This window comes from Myripristis murdjan, chromosome 1, assembly GCF_902150065.1.
Source record: "Myripristis murdjan chromosome 1, fMyrMur1.1, whole genome shotgun sequence".
Taxonomy (NCBI): domain Eukaryota; kingdom Metazoa; phylum Chordata; class Actinopteri; order Holocentriformes; family Holocentridae; genus Myripristis; species Myripristis murdjan.
The window spans coordinates 29989823-30013125 of NC_043980.1; the positions used below are offsets into that span (position 1 = coordinate 29989823).

General features: G+C 41.6%; 2 protein-coding genes across 4 annotated transcripts; both read left to right on the forward strand.

Annotated features, from left to right (window-relative positions):
* The first annotated feature begins 7912 nt into the window (after positions 1 to 7912).
* Positions 7913 to 16850, forward strand: tmc8 (transmembrane channel-like 8). 2 transcript variants are annotated; one of them, XM_030057601.1, is made up of 16 exons: positions 7913 to 8155; positions 8825 to 9047; positions 9841 to 9989; positions 10120 to 10251; positions 10350 to 10402; positions 10478 to 10617; positions 10751 to 10898; positions 12603 to 12776; positions 12929 to 13080; positions 13166 to 13235; positions 13419 to 13516; positions 14039 to 14225; positions 14534 to 14664; positions 15053 to 15208; positions 15901 to 15979; positions 16147 to 16850. In XM_030057601.1, the coding sequence occupies exons 1-16, from the start codon at positions 8113 to 8115 to the stop codon at positions 16261 to 16263; spliced, it is 2052 nt and encodes a 683-aa protein (XP_029913461.1). In that variant the 5' UTR covers positions 7913 to 8112; the 3' UTR covers positions 16264 to 16850. The 2 variants fall into 2 exon arrangements, with proteins under 2 accessions (XP_029913461.1, XP_029913470.1); XM_030057610.1 differs by having other exon boundaries at positions 12603 to 12662.
* Positions 16851 to 17057: 207 nt separating this feature from the next.
* LOC115363985 (Fc receptor-like protein 5) lies at positions 17058 to 23066 on the forward strand. Of its 2 annotated transcripts, XM_030058366.1 has the most exons (11): positions 17058 to 17154; positions 17263 to 17289; positions 17575 to 17856; positions 19716 to 20012; positions 20681 to 20953; positions 21066 to 21398; positions 21544 to 21600; positions 21713 to 21823; positions 21935 to 21962; positions 22053 to 22143; positions 22874 to 23066. In XM_030058366.1, exons 1-11 carry the CDS (start codon positions 17115 to 17117, stop codon positions 22892 to 22894), a joined length of 1560 nt encoding a protein of 519 aa, XP_029914226.1. In that variant the 5' UTR covers positions 17058 to 17114; the 3' UTR covers positions 22895 to 23066. The 2 variants fall into 2 exon arrangements, with proteins under 2 accessions (XP_029914226.1, XP_029914235.1); XM_030058375.1 differs by lacking the exons at positions 21935 to 21962; positions 22053 to 22143; positions 22874 to 23066 and having other exon boundaries at positions 21540 to 21600; positions 21713 to 21788.
* The last annotated feature ends 237 nt before the right edge of the window (positions 23067 to 23303 follow it).

A 23303-nucleotide genomic window follows, 5' to 3' on the forward strand; every position in this document is an offset into this window, starting at 1 on the left:
TTTCCTCTGATGTATTGGTGTGGATCTGTCTGGTCGTCGGCCGCTGCTGACCAATCACGGAGGGATCACACCCTCACCTGCTTAGACCTGCCCTCCGCTCTTTTGTCATGGTGTTTATTGCTCAACCTGAGAGAGGCGGGGTAAAGGGGGTGGGGGGGGCAGTGAGAAGAGGGAGGAAGAGAAAGAATGTCAGTCGTCATCCACTGAGTGAGAGGTTATTCAGTCACGTCGTGTTGTTGCTTGTCCACAGTAAGCACATTTCCCTACACAGCAAGGGAACAAAACTCAAAGCTCGACTACAAGAACGTCTGATGAATAAGCAACATAACTTTTGAATGTAATGGAATCAGATTTGCATTTAGCCAAACTGGGCTCTGAGACTTGGTTTGCATTGAAACAAATGAGAAAAAAGTAGCAGGAAGACTCCCGCACAAACAACAACATTATCATCATCAAGAGCACAGAGAGAGGCCAAAATTTAGACAACCGCTCCGTGTAAAACTAAATCCTTTCGTTTTTGTGCGGCATCTCCATCCCATAATGAACAAGAGGATGGGACAGTGACATGCACATAAAGATGACTTGTCATGCGCGATCACGTCATTATGTCTAGTCATGAGCACTCCATTGTCATGCTAGATATAATGAGGACTGTGGTCAAAGTCAGATGGCACAGCTTCAACAACGAATATTCATGAGAAGTGAGACAGAATGATTCATTGTCACGGCTCACAGAGCGCGTCACTCTGGGGCTTGAAGGGAGCATGTGTGCCTCTCTGTGTCTGTATGCAATTTAAAGTGAGTAAAGAAATTATTAATCAATTAGGTGATTGACAGAAAATGATTGATTGATCATTTTAGTAATTTGTCAGCTGGCTTTACACGATCAAAATAAACTGATATTTTGGGTTATTCTGGTTGCTGCTCAGACCAAGGAATCATTTCCAAGTCATGACTTTGGGCTCTGCTAACTTTTGATGGGTGCTTATCGCTATCTTTTCCATTTGATAGATGAAGCAATTTAAGATTAATCCATTAATCTAAAAAAAAAAAAAAGAAAATACATGATAGATTGATCAACAACAAAAGTAACTGTTAGTTAGAAACCCAGCAGCCCATAAACAGGTGCCCCTTCAGTCCAAAAATCTGTCTTAATTTGTGTCCAACATTTTCATATAAACTTTCATTAAAGACATAAGAAAGACATTTCCTGTTGTTCAAAAGCACGTCTTTAGTTACAAAATGATCACAAAAGCCATATAATAAAAAAACTACTGAAGTGTTTGGGATTTAAGAAAATTGAATCCAGATACTCATTATTGACCAATAAAACCTCTTTTCCCGGTTTTCTCCAAGCCACCCTTAGAGGAGCAGAGCAGAGACTGCGGACAAAATAAACCATAATAAACAGACAAGAATTAAGTTTAATGACTGCCCTTCGGCCATCCCTAGTCAAAGAGCTGATATTTTCTCTCACACACACACACACACACACACACACACACACACACAGATGAGCTATGAGGTAATGGGTGCTGTATAGTTCAGTTCCCACTGGGGACAGCCATTCTAAAACACACACTCCTGGTGCTGTAAGTGCCTTGAGCAAAAACATTCAACCAAATCCCAGCTGCAAGCCAGCTGTATTTGTTTACATGTGTGCCTGTTGTACTGAGTAAATGATAACACAGGAAGCTTAGATGTGTGTGTGCACTGGGGGTATCAACAATTCATGAACTGCATCGATGCATTGATTCTAAATTCTGATCATTCAACTGCATCAATTTGCTAAAGGGAACATAGAAATATATGTACTGATTGACTTGAGCATGAATCCAGACAATATGCTTTCAACTGATTCATTCACGATTCTTAAAAAAATGTGCTGTGGGAATCTAACAGAACACTATAAATTGTCTACTTTTTTGATAATAATAATGTTAAAGTAATTCTGTTTTCATATTTTTTTTTCAATAAAAAAAGGGATAGTCTTACATCATATGCACATGTTAATTTAAAGGATATGAAATTTTGGCCCAGTTGTTCTGTACCGTTCTGAAGCACGAATGCTGCCCCTCCCCAGTCCCCCACTGGCCTGCACTCACATTACCCGAACCCCAACCGTACTTAAGCACGATTGCCTCTGGTACGCACGTCATCACGTTGAAATTTGACACGCGCATGGGTCGACGTCACCGTAAATCGACTTTTGTTTTTACACGGTTGCAGCAGCACAATGGACAACGACACAGACAACATGGTTGATTATTGATTGTGCGACGGGGTGATCCGCAGTTAGTTCCGCTGTGCGCATAAAACGTTTTTTGCAGAGGCAGGAGGAAACACGGGAGGGACGGTCACATGATTTACGTCATATCCACATTCGCACGCTGCGTGCGTGACTGTGCATGTGCTCGTGCACTAAACCCCGTACCATGCTGAAGCACACCTCCTCCAACCGTGCCAGAGCGGAGGAAGTGTATTGTACTGAAGCACGGAACAGAGAGCTCACACTAGACAAATAATCCAGACTTTGGGGTCAAACGTGCTTGGGTACAGTACAAATGGCGTAGTGTGAGTGCACCCTAAGTACTGAGTGGAATTCTTGACTCAAATTGATGTTCATAAACTTCAGTCAAATTCAAAACATTCAAAAATAGAAAACTGTACTTGAACTGCCCACTGCTGAGTGGTGGTTTCATGAATTGAAATGAACTGATATAAAGCCAAAGATTCTAGATACAGTTAGGACTATGTGATATGGCCAAAATAATATCACCATATTTTTACGCCGTATCACAATACACAATGCATATATATGTGTCGATATTTTGCAGTCTTCTCTAAGGCACATCATAAATGCTCAATTTAACCCTTTAATGCATACAACCACATCAGTATGATGACTCTAGAAGGGCTAGGCGATGTGGACAACAACAAATATCACAATATTTTCGACCAAACCTCAATAACAATATTGTGACCATATTGTGGGGATGACTACAGGCACTTTTATAAAATATTCAAGCAATGTTGTGTTTGATAAATAATCATCAGTAATGCCTTTATAATAACAAAGTGGGTAAAGACAAATGATAGAACAGCAAGAACAGTCAGCTAAGTCCAGAAAATACATCACTTTACTGTATTGCAGTCTTTAAAACAAGGTAAAGATGATATGTAAGCCATATCACAATATTACGATATCCAAAATCCCAGATGTTATCCCACCTCCTATCACGATACTGACATGATATTACTATGTTGCCCTCTGATTCTTCTCCTGAAATTTAAAAAAAAAAAAAAAAAAAAATCAACACCACACTTAAGTGGCAGGGAGGAGCTGCATCCATCATCATCCGACACTGATGGAAAGGCTACAAAAAGTCATACTTTCACGATTACATCCATTCTCTTCAGGCGCCAATCCTTCTTTTCAGCTTGATTCCTTCTTTTTCCACACCCTGTGATGAAAATCTACACATCGGCTCTCTCACGCTTTCATGCAGGCTGTCCACATGGCCTAACCTTTCCTTTAGTCTCGGTGTCTTATTCCATGTCCAATTGCTTGTTTTTCCCTTTGGGTACTTCCCTGATTCTCTCTCACTCTTGCAGGGCAGAGCGGCCGACACAATGGCTTGACATAACACCAGAGACAAGAGGGTCCCGGGGTGAAGAGCTGATTTCAGCATTGCTGGGGTAGCCGGTCATTCTCTCTCTTTGACCATGAGCACAGCTGCATTGTGTTACTTTTCTATGTGCATGTGTGTATAGTTACTTAGACTGTAGTGGTTCATGGTGACTGCAGGGTTCAGGGGAAGGTTTAAGGGGGTGGGACAAACACAATCTGTCAAAGGTCAGAGCAGATCTGTACTTCTGCCAGAGAAAATATTCTGGGAAAGCAGACTGAGGAACTAACAGAAGGCAGAATTACTGAGCTGAGTTTATATTGGGGAAGAAGTTTATTGGAGGGCAGATATAAGAAGGAAACAAGTTAGTCCATAACAAATCAAACAAACTGCAAGAGGTGCTAAAGAGTAGGCTAGTCTAACATCAGTCACAATAAGGGCTCCACTATCACACTGTATAAACAAATCTGTCTCCAAATGAAAACACAACTCTGCACAGCATCAATGACTGGAATTATTCACTGGATGAAATGTGGGGGGAAAAAAAACAGAAGCGGGTAATCTGGTGATATGGGGGACAAAGGGAAGCAAATGGTGAACAAAAATGTGTCTGGCCTACCCTGACAGCTATCAACAACTGCATGGTGATATGTTCTCAGAGAGCAGAGAAAAACCAACAGAGGGAGTGAAGAGGCACGGGGCTAAATATGGAGGCAGATTTCAGTGGCCTGATGTTAGTTAGGTCCTATTGTTTGCTTCAACAAAGAAGGTGGCAGAGACAGAGAGAGAGCACTGGGGGGTGAAGGAGTAGAGCCACATGAGGACAAATCTGTGTTTTGGTAGAGAATCTGAATTCGTGGATTGCTCTCTTGGTGGTGGAGAAGCAAAGACAGAAAAAAGGGCGTTCAAGTCAATCCGCTGGAAGTGAAGATGTGGAAAAAAATCAGAGGGGTGGGGGGGGGTTAAGGAAAAAAGTTGAGAGAGGGAGGTAAAGTCAGAGAGGGGGAATAAAGGCAGAAAAAGATGACAAATGTGCAAGCAGTCAGCACAACTAGCTCTCTATCCATCTGTAACACAGTCAGACACACATATGTAATTAACAATTACTGCACCATGATACTGAAGGTCTCTCCCACTTCATTCAGGACAAGGACACCAAAATTATAGGCTTGTTGCTGGCTTAGATCACTGAAACTTGAAACTCCTTGAGCTAAGCTGAGAGCTGGACTTCTCCTCTGTTCACACTGCATGTTCCCTCCCCCTGAAATACATGCAGCATCAGGGCTAAATGTGTATCCTACTGCCTTGAATCAAGACTTTTAGTCACGCAGGGCGGTCACTCCTCAGAATAAAGCGTGTTTAATTTGTCCAGGATGTATGTCACTCACACACACAGATTTCTGAAGTACACAAAAGAGTTTCATATGTATTCAGTGAAGAGACACACTGCAGCAATGTGCAACCACAACAAGCGACATTAGGCACACACACCCGAGATGATGCATTTGGAGTTTTCCCGTCTGAACAGGGTCAAATCTACAACCACATTTCAGTCCATAATCCACAGCAGAGTGTGATTTCATTTTGAAAGACACCGAGCATCACATCAGCATATCAATCCAGTTTTTTTGTTTGTTTGTTTTATAACTGACGGAAGGTGGCGAGCGGCTCGGCAGAAAAACGGCTGTCAACCTGTTCATGAGTTTCCTAAAGTTAAACAAGTTTGTCTTTTGAGGTGACGACAAGCGGATAAGTCTACAAAACCGGTGCCAAGTGAAGCAGCTGAGGCGTGGTGCTGTAATTTCTCCAAAAAGTTAAGTTAGACTTTGGTTCACTCACCACTCTCAGGAAACTTGCCAAACCCGTTGAAGCAGCTCGACAGTCGGTCTGTCAGTCAGCACAGTCTGCACTGGCAGCCCGGCAGCGGGACGAACCACTTCACCGCCGGAGGGGGGACGCCAGCGGCTACCTGTGGCTACTAGTCCTCTGATTCAACTTTTCAGCACAAAACTACAAATACTGATCTACTGACTTCTAACTGGATTTCTTACCCATAAACCATACTGAATTAACGACACCACTCGCGACGGATACCTAGATAACGTATGTTTCACCCCCAAAACCGACTAAAATGGCACAGTCCTATTCATTGTGTCGGTACACAATAACATAACACGGGCAGTAAGCTAGGGTACAAAACTGCCCGTTAGAGCTAGATTCACTTGTCGGAAGTAAGGCTTAAAAATGAACCCATTTGACACAAAAAAGAGGATTAGAGGTTGCAATCCATGCACAGCAAGGTGTTAGATAAGTTGTGGCAAAACATTTCGGCATGTGAAAAGAGTGAAATACAGCCCAAAGCGAGTGTGGTTGAGCAGGGAGGCGAGTGTAAACAGGCCCTACCTGGTGAGGTGGAGGTTCCTCAGAAGTCACCTGGCTGCTGTGGTTCACCTGCGCCTGACCACGCCCACAGTGTCACTGCACACTCCCTCTGCAGGCTCAAAGGTTATTGACATAGTGATAAATTTACAGACATCTTCATAAATCACTATTGGCCTTAGGAAAAGGGAAATAAACATTGTTATAGTGTACATGTAGTAGCAAGTGGTAAAAAGGTTGGGGGAGGGGGGCGCTTAAAGTTGCGGGGAAAAAACACTTCACATAAAGGATTATATGAAAATTTCACACTTAAATCAACCTAAAAATGTTAAATATGATGCAAGACTACAACTGGGGGGAAAGCTATCCGACATATCAAAACCAATGAGCTTCAAACTCATGTAGGTTTTGTACGTGGGATCTTTTTGTAAGGCCACAGTGGTTCACATACCACAGATCTGTCTGCTGGCCAGTAAGATTTTCCTGTCTAATCCTCTCTGAATCCAGAGAGGCAACATAGTTATGAAACATGCCGTAGTGGATTTTAGGATATTGTACATGGAAGAGAGAGAGAGAGTGTGTGTGTCCACACACACTCAGTCTTGTGTGTCTGTTGCTCCAGCAGTTTGGGGGGAGCTGCAGCAGAAGCACTGGATTTGTCAAGATGTTGTCACATGTCACATGAGGCTTGACTGCCACTTACCAAATTATGTTCCTGTCTAAACGGAAATAGCTTATGGCATACAAGAGTTTTGTGGTTGAGTGGGTAGTCAGATCATTTCTCTTGAAATGGTGGAGTGGGTTCAGCAATCAGTTTTCAAATGATTAATTACTGATCAACCTTAAAGTCATATCTAACATTGCCATTCACATGAAAGAGTGAACTCCTCTTCAGTGCATGGCTAAACATTTTTAACTGTAATGCATGACACTTAATAATAAAGTCAGGTGATGCTTTTCATGGTGACATTATACTAGACAGGCAGACAGATGATAATAGTTACATGTTGTGATAAATATTACAGGTTACAGCATGCAATCTGCATTTTTATTGAGTTATATAATTAATTCCTTCAACATTTTCTGTTTAGCTTTGTATTTTGTTGATTTTCTAGACCATATGATCCAAAAGAAAGTGAAAGATGTCTAAATTAAATCAGTTTCCTGCAAGAAATTTGATTATGTAAATTAAAGGTAAACTTGGCAGTTTCACATGTCTTCTAATTTTAGGGATGAGGCTGAGGAAGGATAAAACCCCTCAGGTTCATGCAAAGACTAATAGGCTAACCAAGATAATAAATATAACGCTTTTAAATACCTGTCTTGAATATAATGTTTTGATGTCAAATGTAAACAAAAGCATGAACAATGGAGGAAAAATAGTCTTATATTTTGGGTTATGATGGGGTACAAGAGTTGTCCTGAACTCCTGGGGCATTTATGAGTTCTGTTCTTTTAAGAATTTAGTGATATTGATGATTCTTCACCACATCATGTCAAGGTGGGATGCCTCCCCTTTGAAACTGCCCAATCTGCCTTTAAATAAGTCTGATGTTCAACTAATCCATCAATTCAATCATAATCCAGGTACCATGAACTGTACTCACTCGCCTCAAGGCCTTCAAACTGTCTTGTCAGTCCAGTGTGTGTGCGCATGTGCATCTACACCCATGTGTAGTTTTGATTGTGACATTTATTGGAGATATTTCAGCCACCAACACCAGGCTGACTTCTGCATCCTGTCATGTGATTTCCTCAGACCTGTCAGAGGAAGCTGCGCTTGGTTTACGTGTTGACTGATCTGGAGTCTGCTCCACCTGGCAAAACAAGAACTGAGCCACCTGGACTGTAAGAGTAACACTGACTCCAAATCAGTGATCAGGGGTCTTGAGTGTGAAGTTTGCAGTGGGGGTGCATACAAAGTAGTTTGATGCGGAAATACTATTTTTAATACAATCATTTTTACATCCTCATGGTTTTATGCAGTTGTGTACGTTGCAGTGTAGATTGTGTGGTGTGCTGATGTGTGTTGTATGTGAGCCAAGGAAGGGGTGAGTGAGATTAAATTTATGTAGCTGAGAGAGAGAGAGCGGGACAGAAAGAGATGGAGGAGCACCAAAGTGTCAACTTCATGAGACTCCTATCAGGTAACAGAAAATAATACAATAAGAGTGACTTTTGTGTTTGTGTGAAAGAAAGAGAGCGGACATCTTACTTCCTCTCTAAGTGTGAATGTGTGTATGTATGTGTGTTTGTGTCAGCATAACATATTCATATCGATATGTGCTCAGTTTTTTTTTTTAAGGTGAATTATGCTGATACTTTGTCTGCTGACAGTCTTTGATTAACATCTATGAGTCTCATTTTTTGTGTTTTCCCTTCTGTTATTCATTAATTTTTTTTTTATCAGTTTTTTTTCTGTTCATGGTCATAGGAGAGCTGGAGCTTATCCCAGCATGCACTGGGTAAAGGCAGGGAAGCAATCCAGACAGGTGTCCAGTTCATCACAGGGCTAAACACACATAGATAGACAGTCACAGCCATGTCTTGCATGCAAACTCCGTTTACAAGGAACGGAAGCTGGGAATCGAACTCAGGACCTTCTTACTTTGAGACTGCAAATCTAGACAGCGAGCCTCTATGCCGCCCATGTTTTGTTAAAAATTGGTGAAGTATAATTTAGGAGGGTAACCACCTTGTTAATGCTTACCTCCGTCAAACTGGATCCCTTCCATGTTCTCTCAGGCTTGTCATCAAGATAGGATAAAGTAAGGAGTGACTTTCCATAATGCATTCTCCCCCCGCCCCCCCAACAGATGAGAGCGGCTGTTCCATCCTGTCTGAGGACTCGTGTGTGTACCATCACACTGAGATATATGAAGAGCTGCCCAGCTCCCAGGCCGCCCGGCACAGAAAGCAGGGTGGCTGGCAAACTTGCGAGGCTGAGCCGGGCCGCTTGCCTCGAGGAGCCAAGGACAAAACGTCTACGCAGCCTCTCAGAAACCTGCTCCTGTGTCTGCAGGGGAAGAGGGAGGCCAGGTGAGGGAGCCTTCTTCTTCTTCTTCAGCTCATTCTCAAGATCCTGGCAGATTGTGACCAGCGTAACAGCTGCAACCCACCACTTACTCTAACAGAGCATGTAGTCAGAAAAATAGCATAGGATAGGATATACTTTATTGTCCCCACAGGGAAATCTATCTTGGACTCAGGAGTCACTGCATTTTAAGAATAAGACCGTGACTCTAACTCTAACCTGGAGGCCCATCTAATCTAATCTGACTTGCTCATCACAGAATATTTGTTTTTGCACATCATATTACGATTTCAGGGGTAAATGTTCTGTAAATGTGAATTTCAAAAGTAAAAGTCAAACATATTTGTCATATTTGAATCACATTTTGCCATGATAAAGAGAGTTAACTTTAATCTTAGTCTTGGAAAAACTGTTTTTTTTTTCTTTTGATCTTCCTTTTTAAAAAGCACTGCTTTATGACTCAGATAAAATATCACCACACGACTGTTGCACTTGAAAACATTTGTTTAATTGGTGTTTTGGTGTCAGTGGATGTCATGTTCAATTGACCGAAATGGCAATCAAACAAAAAAATTTGAAGTGCAGCAGTCTCGATGATGTGCTATTTCAGCTGAACTTTGAATTTTGTCTCATCTAAAGATATGCACATTTGTATGGCTGATTTGTAAACATGAGAACAATCTTGTGTTTTAATATATACTGTTCTACTTAGCCTTTTCTGCTTGTTTATTATTGTATTTGAGTATCCAAAAACACTCTTGTGAAACATGTTTCCACCCTGTTCTGTCTGTGAACCAGGAACAGAAGGAACCTGGAAATACGCAGTGTTGGTTTTTGGGAGTCCTGGAGGCGGAGTCAAAGTATCAACAGGAAGAGAGTGTGGGCAGGGGTGCGAGGGGCGTTATCCAGCCTGTTGCCATGGCAGCATGTTCTCCACTCCATTGAGGGTAAGAAAGACCTACAGGACACACGGGCTGCTTTACATCGTTGTTTAATTGTTTCACCCATGTACTTTCATGTTACTGAGCATCACCAAACCATGCGAGCAGCTTCCTAATGCTCACCAGTCTTTTGCAGGCAGATTTGGAGTTGGAGTCAAATCCTATTTTGTGTTCCTGAGATACCTGGTTTACATGAACCTGCTACACTGTGTTGTTATATCGTCTTTCATCCTGGGGCCGACAGCTTTCTATGGCAGGGGCAACAACAGTGAGTGAGCTGTGATGGCAAATTTCATTACATACACCACAAGACAATGTAGGCTCCCTGAAAATAGATTGTTCTTTTTATTTTATGCGCTTCTCCAGAACCTTTGACCTTTGAAGACGATGACTCCTTCTTGGACTTCTTCCTGGGATCGGTGAGTGTTTTTCTGTTTGTGTGTGTTTATGTGTGTCTCGTCAGCACGTCTATATTTATCCTATCTGGTGTGCAGGGCTTCCTGGAGCGTTCTCCAGTCTTCTTTGGGTACTACACGCGCGGTTCGCTGAATTTGACGTGCTTGAACACACCTCTGTTGTACCTCAATGGAGTCCTCGCCATCCTCATCCTCAGTCTCATCATGGTTGTCCGCAGGTCAGCTGAAAAATGAGTTGAAGTGGGGTTAAGATAGCAACAATATTTTGTCAAATACATTATCTTAATATCTGAAGTAACATGTATATGTGTTGCGTATGAAACCCTGTAAGATGAGATCCTTGTCCAACAGAACAGCGGTCAGCTACAAGCACATGCGGCTCCTGGGGAAGCGTTACAGTGTGAATGTGAGTTTCAAGATCTTCTGCGGCTGGGACTTCACCATCCAGGATCACGCTGCTGCTAGTCTCAAACGCAGCTTCATCAGAAATGACCTCAAGGTGAAAAAATATGACACATACCTGCTGCATGCTACCACACATCCAAGTAGGCCCTTCAGACACACCTGGCATGTTGAAGGTCAGTGGAAAGTAATCTTTCCTGAGACAGCTGTGGAAATGTGGTCTTCCGTAATGCTGATTCATTGCAATAAATCTGAAAAAAGGCTGTCTGTTTGGTAAATTAATCTGAGGTCAGTTTCACAAATGTTTCTAAATTAAATTCTTAAGACAGATCTAAAGAAATGACATAAAGGGAATTTTTAGTGAAAACAGAATTCCTCTATTTTCCCAGCAACAAACTAATTACATGAGTTGTTTGTAATTACATTGTTAACGCTTAATAAATCATTGATAAACACTAAACAGGTTATAATACAGTTTTCATTCATCAATGCAGAGTCATGTCTAATTGGATTTGCATCTCAAAAATACACATATAAATATATAAATGCATAAATTAATAAATATTTCTACATGTATTTATTTAATTATTTCTGCTTTTATTCATGCATTTATTTATTTATTTGTGTATTTATACATTTATATATGTATTTATTTATTTATACATTTATTTATTTATTTATTCCTACATTTATTTCTGTATTTCTACATTTCCACATTTATTTATTTCTGTATTTCTGTGTCGTATGTTAATGAGGTGGGCGGTTCTTACATTAGTCTTAAGCACGATTGGTCAATTGGGTGAATCAGACAGAAGCAAACGATTTATGCATGGATGCATGAAGCTCTGACAGGAACCATGCTCTAGTAGTCCATGAGGACTTCCATTGCGTATAACACAGTAGCTAGCTAGAGCGAAAAATAAATAAATGTATAAATAAATGAAGGAATAAATAAATAAATAAATGTATAAATAAATAAGAATATAAATAAATAAATGTAAAAATAAATATATAAATACACAAATGAATAAATAAATGTAGAAATAAATACATACATACATAAATGCACAAATAAATAAATAAATGCATGAATAAAAACAGAAATAATTAAATAATTAAATAAATACATTTAGAAATATTTATAAATTTAATTATTTATGTATTTATATATTTATATGTGTATTTATTTATTTATTTAAATATTTATTGTTTTCATAGATTTGCGAGAGCAAAGAGGTTACCATCTAGAAAGGACCTCGATGCAGGCTCACTATTTGGCACGTTACTGCTGCACTGCATCTATTCTGTTAAATCTCAGATCTTGCTAGCAGCTTACCTTACCTTATCTTGTCCCATTATCAATCAGCCATCCTTGGTATCTGCATCCATGTATGAAAACTGTGTTATAACTTGTTTATAGTTGTTTATTAACCATTTATAACCATGTTTCATAACCTAATTACAAACCATCTATAACATGTTTCCAACCTACCCTTTATGAGGGCAGTCTTATTGGGAAGTGGCACCCCAATGCACTTCAGGACATTTGAATTGCATTTAAAATATTATTTTTATACTCTTATGGCTCTTTTACTGTTGTATGAGTATGTGTGATATATTTTTTTAATGTTTAAAATGTACTTTTGGCACCAAGGAGCATTCATAGCAAACATTAGATTTGAATGGCAACACAGTGGACTTGACCTGGTACCCAGGCAATCGGATGGTCCTGGTTTACAGTTGGGGTGGTGGATTCATTCGTCCACTGAGTGTTGTGGTGTGTGTTGCTGTCGGTCCCCAGCTGTACCTGGAGGAGCAGAGTTTCTCACTGCGGAAGGCTCAGAGGACGCTTGCTCAGAGGGTGCGTCTCTACACACTGAGAATCATCCTCAACTTGCTCGTTGTGTCTCTGCTGGGCGGAGCCTTTTACCTCATCTACTTTGCCACCATAACGTCACAGTCTGAGGGCCAGAAGGTGAGGCATGCATGCTGCTTCTTTTAGTCTTATTATGGTCATTTTGTGAACTCATATTTGAAACTTACTCTCCCTCTCTCTCTCTCTCTCTCTCTCTCTCTCTCTCTCTCTCTCTCTCTCTCTCTCTCTCTCACTCTCACTCTCTCTCTCAGAGCGGGCACCACTGGTTGGTCAGTCTGATCCTCCAGTATCTCCCTCCAATTGCCATCACCTCGGTCAACCTGGTCCTCCCGCACGTCTTCCGCAAGGTCTCGTCTTTTGAAGATTATTCCTTCACCACACAGGTCAATGTCACCTTGCTGAGGTAAGGAGGGAGGAGGGGAGATGCGTGCAAACCAATGGACATGCACACATGTTCCTGCATAGATTCACTTGGCTGTTTTCCACAGGAGCATCTTCCTGAAGCTGGCCTCTCTTGGGATGTACCTGTTCTTCCTCTTTCGAGCCGACCGTCAGCAGGTGAGTTAAGACTGTCTGAGGCCTGTTATCAAATTAATCACTTGTGCTTCAGGCTCGTCGATCATGCATCCTCATATATCTCCTTTTGAGCATTGGGTTTAAAGATATGATGTTTTGACAGATGTTTTTTCAGCTTTTTTTACTTTAAATTGGGAGAAAAATGTGAGTTTTTTTTCCTCGCAGTGTTGGGAGAACCAGTTTGGCCGAGAGATGTACAAGCTCTGTATCTTCGACTTCCTGGCATCCTTCTGCAACACCTTCCTGTTGAACTACCCAAGGAAGTGGGTTTGTTTCATGTGAACCATCTCTCTCTTTCTTATGTAGCACTAAAAGGGAAGCAAATGCAAGTGCTTGTATTCTCTATCTTTGGAGGACACCACAATAATAAATTATGCAAAGGTCAAGAAACTCAACAAGAAATCAACATTCACTTACTCTAAGTAGGGATGTCATGACACCCAGATTTTAGTTGTTGATAGCAGTATCAGGGAAAGTCCACATTTCTCGATACCTGATTTGGTACCAACCAAACCAACCAAAAATCCCAATAAGCACATACTCCCTTTACTTAAAAATTTTGTATAGATATTAACAAGTAAACCAAAATTGTATGTGTTTCAGATATTTTAAACGTACAGCTTAAAGCCTGTATGAATAGAATAACAACACTGAGTGACACAGTGAGGGGTCGAGCTGTGTCAGTACTCCAGATACCAAAAGACTTGATTGTTGTGACATCCCTGATTGTAAGAAGTCAGTATTTGTGGACGTCCCGCACAAGCAGTCATTCCTCTGCATCACAGGTTGTTGCAGGAGCTGTATCCATCGTCCTTGCTGACTCGGCTGTTGGGCAAACAGCGCTTCCTGATACCTGATAATGTGCTCGACCTGGTCTACCATCAGACAGTGAGCTGGGTGGGCGTCTACTACTGCCCCCTGCTGCCTCTCCTAGGAACTGTCAAGCTGGTGGTGATGTTCTACATCAAGAAGGTTGGCTGATGGCAGATGGGAGCCGCAGAGCATCTATTGTAGTTTCACTTATTTTTCTGCATGCCTTTTATGTAACGCTTGTTGTCAAATGTGTGTTTGTTGGGATTGTGTGTAAGTGATGGGTGTGTTGGAGCGTTTGGATGTGTATTGCTGTCTTTTTAACCTTGGATTTTTCCTTTGTGCCCTTACCCCCTCCGCTCAAGAGGCTTTGCCTTTTGCCAGGCTGCCACTGTAAACAAGAATTTGCTCTTAATGACTTGCCTGGTTTGATAAAGATTAAATAAAAAACGAATTCCTCTTATCTCCAGTTCACGGTTTTGCGGTGCTGTGTAGCGGAGCAGAGGATGTTCCGCGCCTCCAGCTCCTCAGTGTTATTCCACTTCATGTTGCTGCTGGGTCTCTTCATGGCCGTGGCCACATTCGGCTTCAACCTTTACCAGTAAGAGCTCACACATACAGAAGAGAAATGGCAACCCTAACGTAACAGAATACAAATGTTGTAGGTTCTTTGTAAGCACGGCATCAGCAACAGGCTAAATGAAATTGTGCTGACTCTTTGCTTATGTGCTTTATGTTGTTTCTTTATTAAGTTTTTATCTTAACACTGTTTGAACCTTTTTGCACTGCAAGGGAAGATCATAGGCTATGTAACAATGTTCTCTGTGGTAAAAGAAGTACATTCACACTTGTAACTTCAACTCAAGTAAAACTCCAGCAAAGTAACAATACTTCTGTTTCAGTGGGATATTTTAGCGTTCTTTCCACCCCTGTTCTTTTATCTCCTGTGCAGCTTTAACCCACTGCTCGTCTTCCCCCTCTTCTCCTAGGTTCGCCTTGTCATCCTCCTGTGGTCCGTTTGCAAACGGGGCCAGTGTGTTTAATGTGACCGGTGTGTGTGTGGACAGTCTACCTGGACCAGCCCAGAGCGCAGTCCGCTACCTGGCCTCTGAGGCCTTCGCCCTGCCGCTCATCCTGGCCGAGATGTAAGTGCAGGCATTCAGCCTCACCCCACTGCTGCACACCCTGGTTGGTTTACTTAGATCAACACAAACACCAGCTCTGTATGTGTAGTGTGTTGAGTTTTTCCAGTTTGAAGGAATACAATCTCAGTATCCATCGGCTATCGCCTGATGATGATTTTAGCCTCTGTGGGCGAGAGCCAATATTTCAGGTTAAGCCAGAAACAAGCTAGAAACGCTTTCCATTTCTGTGTCTTTTATTACACAAGTCAAACGCTACTCCACACCATACACAAAGATGGCTAATTTTTGTAGCTGTTTTAGGTCCAGACAACATTTCTGCCAATGTGTTGCACCTCTTTCACTCCCTCATATGTTGTCTCTTATATGTTTACCTTCATAAAACCAGTTGCACCACAAGCGGCAGCTACTTGGACTACAACAGCAACAGAAACCAGAGCGCTTCCAATACCAGACTCATGTCCCTCGCCCACAGACTCTACATATGTATATAGAGAGTCTGTTTATAGAGACGAGAAGGAATACAAGTATCAATACTCTAAGACTATTTTGATCTTATACTACAGCAACATGGGCAGTTGTTAAACAATAACAATCTTTTTTTTTTGTCATGGAAACAAAGCTGTTTTAAAAATGCATGTGATGCCTTCACCTGAGTCAGTGAATGTGAGAACAAATACATTGTGTTTCCTCAGTGTAATTCTCACTTCCTATGTGTCACGGGGGCGAGCCAACCAGAGGGCCATTGAGAGACTGAAAGATATGCTGGTTATGGTAAGTCACACATCATGAGACAGCTAGCGGAATTAAAAGGTCATCTGAGAATGATGAGGAGATACGTCGGCTGAAACCAGTTTGTCTGATTTTTGGTAATTAACAATTCATGCTGAGTGATATTGAAATATTTATGTCTACAAATATGTGTGTCTTTCCCCTCACAGTGCAGTTCGGATAAACGTTTCCTGGTCAAACAGCACACCACAATGCTCAGAAATAAGAAGAGGACGCAGAAAGCTCGCACCACAGACGCTGGGGAGGACAGCTCTGCCTGCCAGTGAAGGAACCCCCTCCACACTTCTAAAGCAATGTCAACACTTTGTTTTCACTCAGGATGCACCGATCCTGATTGTAGGTCACAGCTTTTCGAGGCTTCTTATCTTTTAGGTTTTCCGTCCACAAACCTGCTGCCTCGCTGAATGATGGAAAGTCTGAGGGTGAAAGGTTTCACTTTGCTGGCTGTTGCAGACTCATCACTGGATGGAGGGCTCGTGGGCGAGCGTTTGCTTTTAAAACCACAGCTGAGGGTCGATGAAACTCTCATTGTTTCAAAAGCAAAGATATGAAACAGTTTTTGCAAAAGATAAAACATGCAATTTTCTTCTCTCTTAATTTATCCATCATGTTTTTAGTTAAAATACTGACAATGATAGTAATAAAAATAAATAATATGGTAGCAATTTGTTGTTGTTGTAAGGTGCAATTACTGTGTTTTTTTCCTTACAGCCTGTATGTATATACAATGTGTGAATTATGTGTTTTGTTAATGTATAATGAATGCATGTGGATGCAATTATATTCAATGTTTCTGAGAATATTCATAGTATGACAAGTTTTGTCCAACATTCTTTTATATAGGTAGTATAAAGGGGTGTGTTATGTTATGTTTTTGTTGTCCTTCTTCAAGTTATTAAACCTTTTAAATTTGTTTTCCTTTTGTGTGTGTGTGTGTGTCTGTGTATTTTGTTATATTGGTGTTTACTATGGCATAGATAAACTAAAATTAAGATGACCACACAGCCTAGTTTGTTATCTATTTGTAACACACATGCAACACCCCTCTCCACACACACACACACACACACACAAACAGCTTGAGAAACCATGTCAGCGATGACTACAGAGCACTGTAATGAAGAATCCACAGATAGTTCATTTGCTGCCAGTTCTGGGTGAGTTAAAACATTGTTTAACACGTGACAATGTAATTTAATTATTTGACAGACCATTACCAATTTTACTGTGATTGTGTTTTTATTGTTTTTCTTTTTTCTTTTCAGTTTTGGCAAGTTTGGTCCTCGAGACAGGTAAGTTTATCAAAGTGGTTCTGAACACATGGAGCTTAGCATTTGCTACTTTAAAATGGTGATAAACTTAATGTTTTCTGGCTCAAGACTCTTTACATTATACAGTTGTGTAGCAGCTCAGACGATGTGTATTTAGACCACAAAATGTGTATGTGATGTATGGATACATTTGGGTAGATCTGCAGACTTATTCCAAAGCCTGATCGCATTAAATTTCAGGGCTAATTTTCAACTACTTCTCCTTCTCCTCCTTCTCCTTCTCCTTTCTTCTTTCTCTTCCTCCAGGTGGGTCAGTGTCTCCTCGCCCCGTGCTGACCGGTCCAGACATGGCCTATGTGGGCTCTAAGGTGGCTTTTCAGTGTCGAGCACCTGGGTTCCCTCCGCCTGTGACCTTTGTGCTGATGAAGGACGATAATGTCCCGATCAACACAGGCACCGACCACCAAGGGGACCAACCTGTGACGCTCTCCTTCAAAGTTGCAGCGACGTCGGAGGGCTCGTACCACTGCAAGGCGTCAACAGGAAGGAGCTCAGGAGTCAGCAACAGTGTTAGGCTACTAGCAGTGAGTGAGTATTAGAGATAGAAAGAGAGAGAGAAACATACACACACAGGTGGAGGTGGTGTGCTGAACCTAAATAGTGCCTAAATACTGCACATCATCTCAGAAGGGAAGAGAGAAACAAACAATAAACCAATGTGAAATAAATAATAAAAGAAGATTTTTAAAAAATTACAGTACATTCACCCCTTTGACCCTCTCTCGCACGCCCACCCAAATCTCCTCCCATCACACACAAACACACACAGAAATACATTTAAAACCAAAGTTATAAAACTCATCATAGTGTATATTCTCCACTGATACACATTCATTAAATGATCAATATTCACCAACTAGATATCAAACAAGACATTGTGGAATCACACATTTAGAAGTTGTTCATTCAGGCTATTTAGACATCTGTTTCATTTTACTTCCCTTCAACAACTTAAGGCATAAAAGAGAAAAAAGACAAATCAAGCTCTGGTGTCAGATTGGGGTGCATGCCAAGGGAATGCAGACAGTGGGAAAATGGAGTTTGTAAAGTTTTGGCTTGAGGTCGGTGCTTGAAGAAAGGTCATGAGGTCACTGAAGTTGGCAGGGTTCATCCTCTGAGGAGCATCAAGGTGGTTTCCAAATTTCATCAAAATCCACCCAATAGATTTTGAGAAATCAGATTTTACATTTTGGCCTGAAGGCTGTGACAGCCGATGGTCAGCTGTCGGTCAGTGCTCGGCTGTGGTGAGCGTCTGTGGTCGTAGCCTGCTCGGTGTGTCCTGTTGAATTGTGGAGTCTGTCAATAAGAGAGATGACTCTGATTGGCTGTTCAGCTTAGCAAATCAATGCACGAGAAGAGAAACAGACTTTTTCGCTTTCACCTCTTCCTTTCTTCCTCCACAGCGAAAAAGACTAAGGGCTGGCAACATCAGTGCCATTTGCAACCTCTCATCAGACCAACAGCAAGAGTTTTGTGAAAATGTTAAGCAAATGCTCTTTTGTTTACAGTTTGTATATCTGAATTCCTGGGTGAGTTATTTCCTCACATGGAGGTGCAGAACATACAGTATGTGCTAGTTGGCTGTTGGATGACGTCTTTGCGGTGTGTCCAAGTATAACTTTTCAGCTCTAACACAGGCGATGTGAGGTGGCACATTTATTGCCATTTATTCTGTGATGTCAGTTTGTGTGGGCCTACAGAGCCATGCTAGAGGAAAAGTCATGAGGTCATTGTAATCAAGAGGAATCTTCTTCTGGGGTGCTCATCTGACATTTTGGCCTCAGGGTGGCGCAAGAGGAATGGCCATTAAGTCACCGAAATCGATAGAGTGCATCCTGTGGGGAGCATGAATGTACTCACCAAATGTCATGGCAATCCGCCCAACAGATTTCAAAATATGGTGTCTTGTTTTTTATTTTCTGATGTTCATTGGGGCTTGGACAATAGGATCATCTATTATCATGATACTTGGGTACCGATTTGACATACATTGCAATTCTACAGGTACTGCGATTCGATATCACAGTTTATTGCATTTTTGTTTGCTTTTTTAATGCTAGACAATGCCAGAAAGTTGAATCATACATTTCAAGAGACCGTATATCATCAGTCACATTTGCAAAAAGACGCACATCAAGTAATTAAGCATTTAAGCACTTAAGTATCGCAATTCCACAAGAATTGCAATTCGATATTACAAGTTATTGCGATTTTTGTTTTTTAATTATATTGATTCAGGAATCAAAAAAAAAAAAAATCTGATACTTCACCCACTGCTACTCTTTTATTAGTGTTTTAATGTTCCTTTTATTTTGCAGGAGACAAAATAAGTCAAAATTTAACCTTCCCCCCTCCTCCCCAACACTCTATCCTTCGCTCCTCTGTAGCTCCTGTGGCAGGAACACGAGTGACGTCTGAACCGTTCCCCCCTGTTGTGTATGAGGGCTCACAACTCGTCCTGAGCTGTGATGTCACCAGGGGCTCCCACCTTTCCTACACCTGGCTTTTCAACATGATGGAAGTGACGTCTGAGGTCCTGCCCTCGCTCCACCTCACCGGGAACAAGCTGGTGGCAAACAACATGACTCAAAAGCATGCTGGGAATTATTCTTGCATGGCCGGGACCACAGTGATGGGAAACACGCGGGTTTCTGGTAGTGGGGTAGTCCAGGTGATTGTAAAAGGTAAATCAACCGGATCTCTGTTGGTTCTAAAGTGGTTTCAGAGAGGAATATCCATACATTAGATTAGAGACGCTTTCTTAAGCAATGTTTTAGTGCTAAGGTCTGCCTGATGAATAACAAAGCCTGACGAAAACCTCAGAGTTAAAACATTACATCAACTAAAGTGTTAAGAAAGATGTTTTTATCCATCGCATAGCTATTCCTCTTTGTACCTCTTTTCATGACTTTTTATGGCCCAAATGGAGATTGGATGTGCATGCTTCCTCTTTCCCCTCTTGTTGTTAAACCTCTTCAACTCTCCATTCCCATCGGTGGGTTCGTCATCACAAATGCACACTGCATGGCCGAGCTTTGTTCAAACTCTCAGAACGTCATTTTAAATTATAGAGGAGATCCCAAGGTTTCAAAAGAGACTAAATACATCCTGTAGAATTCCAGGAAAATTTGTCTAAAATGATGCAAAAGACATTTAGACATTTTCTGTTTGATGTAATGTTGCAGCCATAAAACAGTGGCTTCATTGGTTTATTTCACATAGTGTAAGTGTGATGTAGCTTCACTGAGGCATTGCAATCAGCACATACAGATTATGTATGAGCCAGTTTAAGGGGTTAACATCCCTTCCTCCATCTTTTCCTCTCTTCATTCCTCTCTCTCTCTGCCACCAGTCCACTTTTCAACACCAAGGATCTCCTTCACCATCTCCAAAGATGGTGACAGTTACAGCGGTAATGTGACCTGCTGGTCATCAAGGGGCAGCCCTCCAGTCACCTTTAACCTGCTGTTAGATCACAAGGAAGCAGGCACTGTCGTAGCAACGGAGTCCCTGGTAGCCTGGTTCTCTGTGGACGTGGTGCCCGGGCTGGACATGGGCGTGGCGCAGTGTCAGGTGGAAAGTGAGGTGCAGCGGCTGATGAGTGAGCCTCTGACTCTGGAAGTGGGTAAGAGTCCCGCACATATAACAAGTAAATGCCTCTCTTTTTCATCCCCTCCTTTTTGCTTCCCCACCTCTTCATTTAGCCTCTCTCTCCATCTCCCTCCCATTCTGTCCAGTGCCGGTTGGAGGTCATGCCAAAGTGGAAGTGGAGTATCTGTACAGAGCCGACTCCAGAATGACCGCTGCGAGGCTGCAGTGTCAGCTGAGCCGAGGAACCTTCCCTTACTTCATCTGGTTGTTGAATGACTCCCCCCTTCCCACCGAGGCTGAGCCAGACTCCTATATCCGGCCCCTCATCCCACACTATGCCCTCGCCGACCAGAGACGTACCCTCATCCTCACTAAGCTGGGCCCGCAGGAGAGTGGCCACTACCGTTGCCGGGTGCGGGACAGCTATGACGACTCTGCACCCTGGTTGGAGAGTGCAGCAGTGCTGGTCCAAATGACGGGTGAGATTCCTAAGACACCAGTTGTTACAAAATCGCTTGTGATGTTGTGACCAAATGTTTGACAGAAGCCCTTACAGAAATGTCCTCCGTGTCCGGGATCTCTTCACGCTTCACCGCGTAACACTTTTTACTCTTGATCAGGCAGAATCCTTAGCTCCATGCCGTGAGCACCTCCCAACACCTTCCACGGCAACACCACCAAGTAAAAAGCACATATAATTCATTCATATAAACAGTATATAATGTTCTGTATAATTATCCAACATGAAATCCAGTGAATGACATGTCTTTGGCCTGTGCTCTGTCTTCCACAGAGGTTTCCATGGCTACCCTAGAGGTCATCTCTATAGTGTTCTGCTGCTTCTTGCTTCTACTTTTGGGAGTGGGTGTGGCCTGTGTGCTCAGGATGTTTGACCACAAGCAAGGTGTGTGTGTGTGTACGTGTGAGTGAGTGAGCATGTGTGTCAGTAAAAGACAGAATTAGTAACTGATAATAATAAAATAAAAGTAATTTTGCTGGTCTCTGTCTTCCTCAGCCGATGTTCCCATGACTGCAACAGCAAAGTAAGCTTTATGTTGTCAGACTTCATAACTATTATTATTTCCAAAAGTCAAACCACCCGGTTTTACAATGTCTGTACTTTCCCAATCCAGTTCAGATGTGCGTCGTCTGTCTCCAACCACATCCCAGTCAGAGGGCCAGCAGATGGACACACCAAGCCCAGATACTGATGTGCACAATCAGGTGCACAAGCCCACATACACTAAACTGAATTTATACAGTTATTTAATATCAGCAGAACGCTTCCTGGTAGAAACATTGTATGTTTAAAAAAAAAATCTGCTTTTTGGAATTAAGAAAAAATGGAGAAAGCATGATTAACAGTTATGTATTCTTGATATTTGACGTTGCTATATCAGTGGTTTACCTGGATTGGCACATGCATTTATGAGGCTGTTTTCTGAGTCAGTGTCAGCTATCCTTTAATGAACACATACAATGGAAAATAGGAACACGAGCAGCCTCATAAACGTTTCTATCTTTGTTTATTACTCACACAGTTAAAAGATAATTAAAAAAAATACATACAATTACAACAAGAAAAAAAAAAAACATTGTGCATTGGGCTAATGAAAATATCCTTCCTCAAAAATGAATAACTGTGCAGAGTGATTAAAATGTGGTATGGTTCAAGAAAGCTCTGTAATCGCTGAAGTGACATGTGAACAAAAAAGTAAACATAATTCTAATCAGTCAAGTCGAGTTCTCTTAAACTCATTTTCAGAAAAATTATTAATTATGCAGAAAGAAATTGAACTGAACTGTTCTTTAGATTTTTAATTTCATCTTTCAACAAACTGAACCACTAACACCTGTGGAAACAAGATGACGTCATGACCATTCTCTCTCTCTCTCTCTCTTTCTCTCTCTCTCTCTCTCTCTCTCTCTCTCTCTCTCCCTCTCTCTCTCTCAGATGATGGAGATCACAATATGACGCTCGATGACACCTTGCATTTTCCACTTTCTCTTCTCAAATCAGCAGCCATTGTTGTTGCTCTCTGTAGGCATTGCAATGGTTGCTTTGCCTCATCTGCTAATTGCAGTGCAGAGTAATTGTTGGAGCCATCAGTAGAACATAGTGGGTGATTCTCTGTTAATTACTGTATTCAGCCACCTTTTTTTGCAAATAAAAATCCATGTTTAAAATGCTGTTTTTGACACTAAGACTTGCCTGATTATTGCTTCAATTCTACTTGTCATTGTATTGCAGTTTGCTTTATTTTAATATACATTACACAATATAAAAGAAAAACATCAAACATAAGGCATGAATGATTGCAATAGTCCAAAGTTAGAGAGAGGGAGGGTAATGCTAGGGAGGTGTAGTATAACACTATCAGTTC

Excerpts from the sequence above, each read along its gene's own strand:
- LOC115363985 (XM_030058366.1), top strand. The coding sequence starts at position 17,115 with ATGAAGAATCCACAGATAGTTCATTTGCTGCCAGTTCTGG. Across the intron at positions 21,824-21,934 it reads GATGTTTGACCACAAGCAAG|CCGATGTTCCCATGACTGCA; the intron begins GTGTGTGTGTGT and ends TGTCTTCCTCAG. Across the intron at positions 21,963-22,052 it reads CCCATGACTGCAACAGCAAA|TTCAGATGTGCGTCGTCTGT; the intron begins GTAAGCTTTATG and ends TTCCCAATCCAG.
- tmc8 (XM_030057601.1), top strand. The coding sequence starts at position 8,113 with ATGGAGGAGCACCAAAGTGTCAACTTCATGAGACTCCTATCAG. Across the intron at positions 12,777-12,928 it reads CACAGTCTGAGGGCCAGAAG|AGCGGGCACCACTGGTTGGT; the intron begins GTGAGGCATGCA and ends TCTCTCTCTCAG. Across the intron at positions 13,236-13,418 it reads TTCGAGCCGACCGTCAGCAG|TGTTGGGAGAACCAGTTTGG; the intron begins GTGAGTTAAGAC and ends TTTTCCTCGCAG.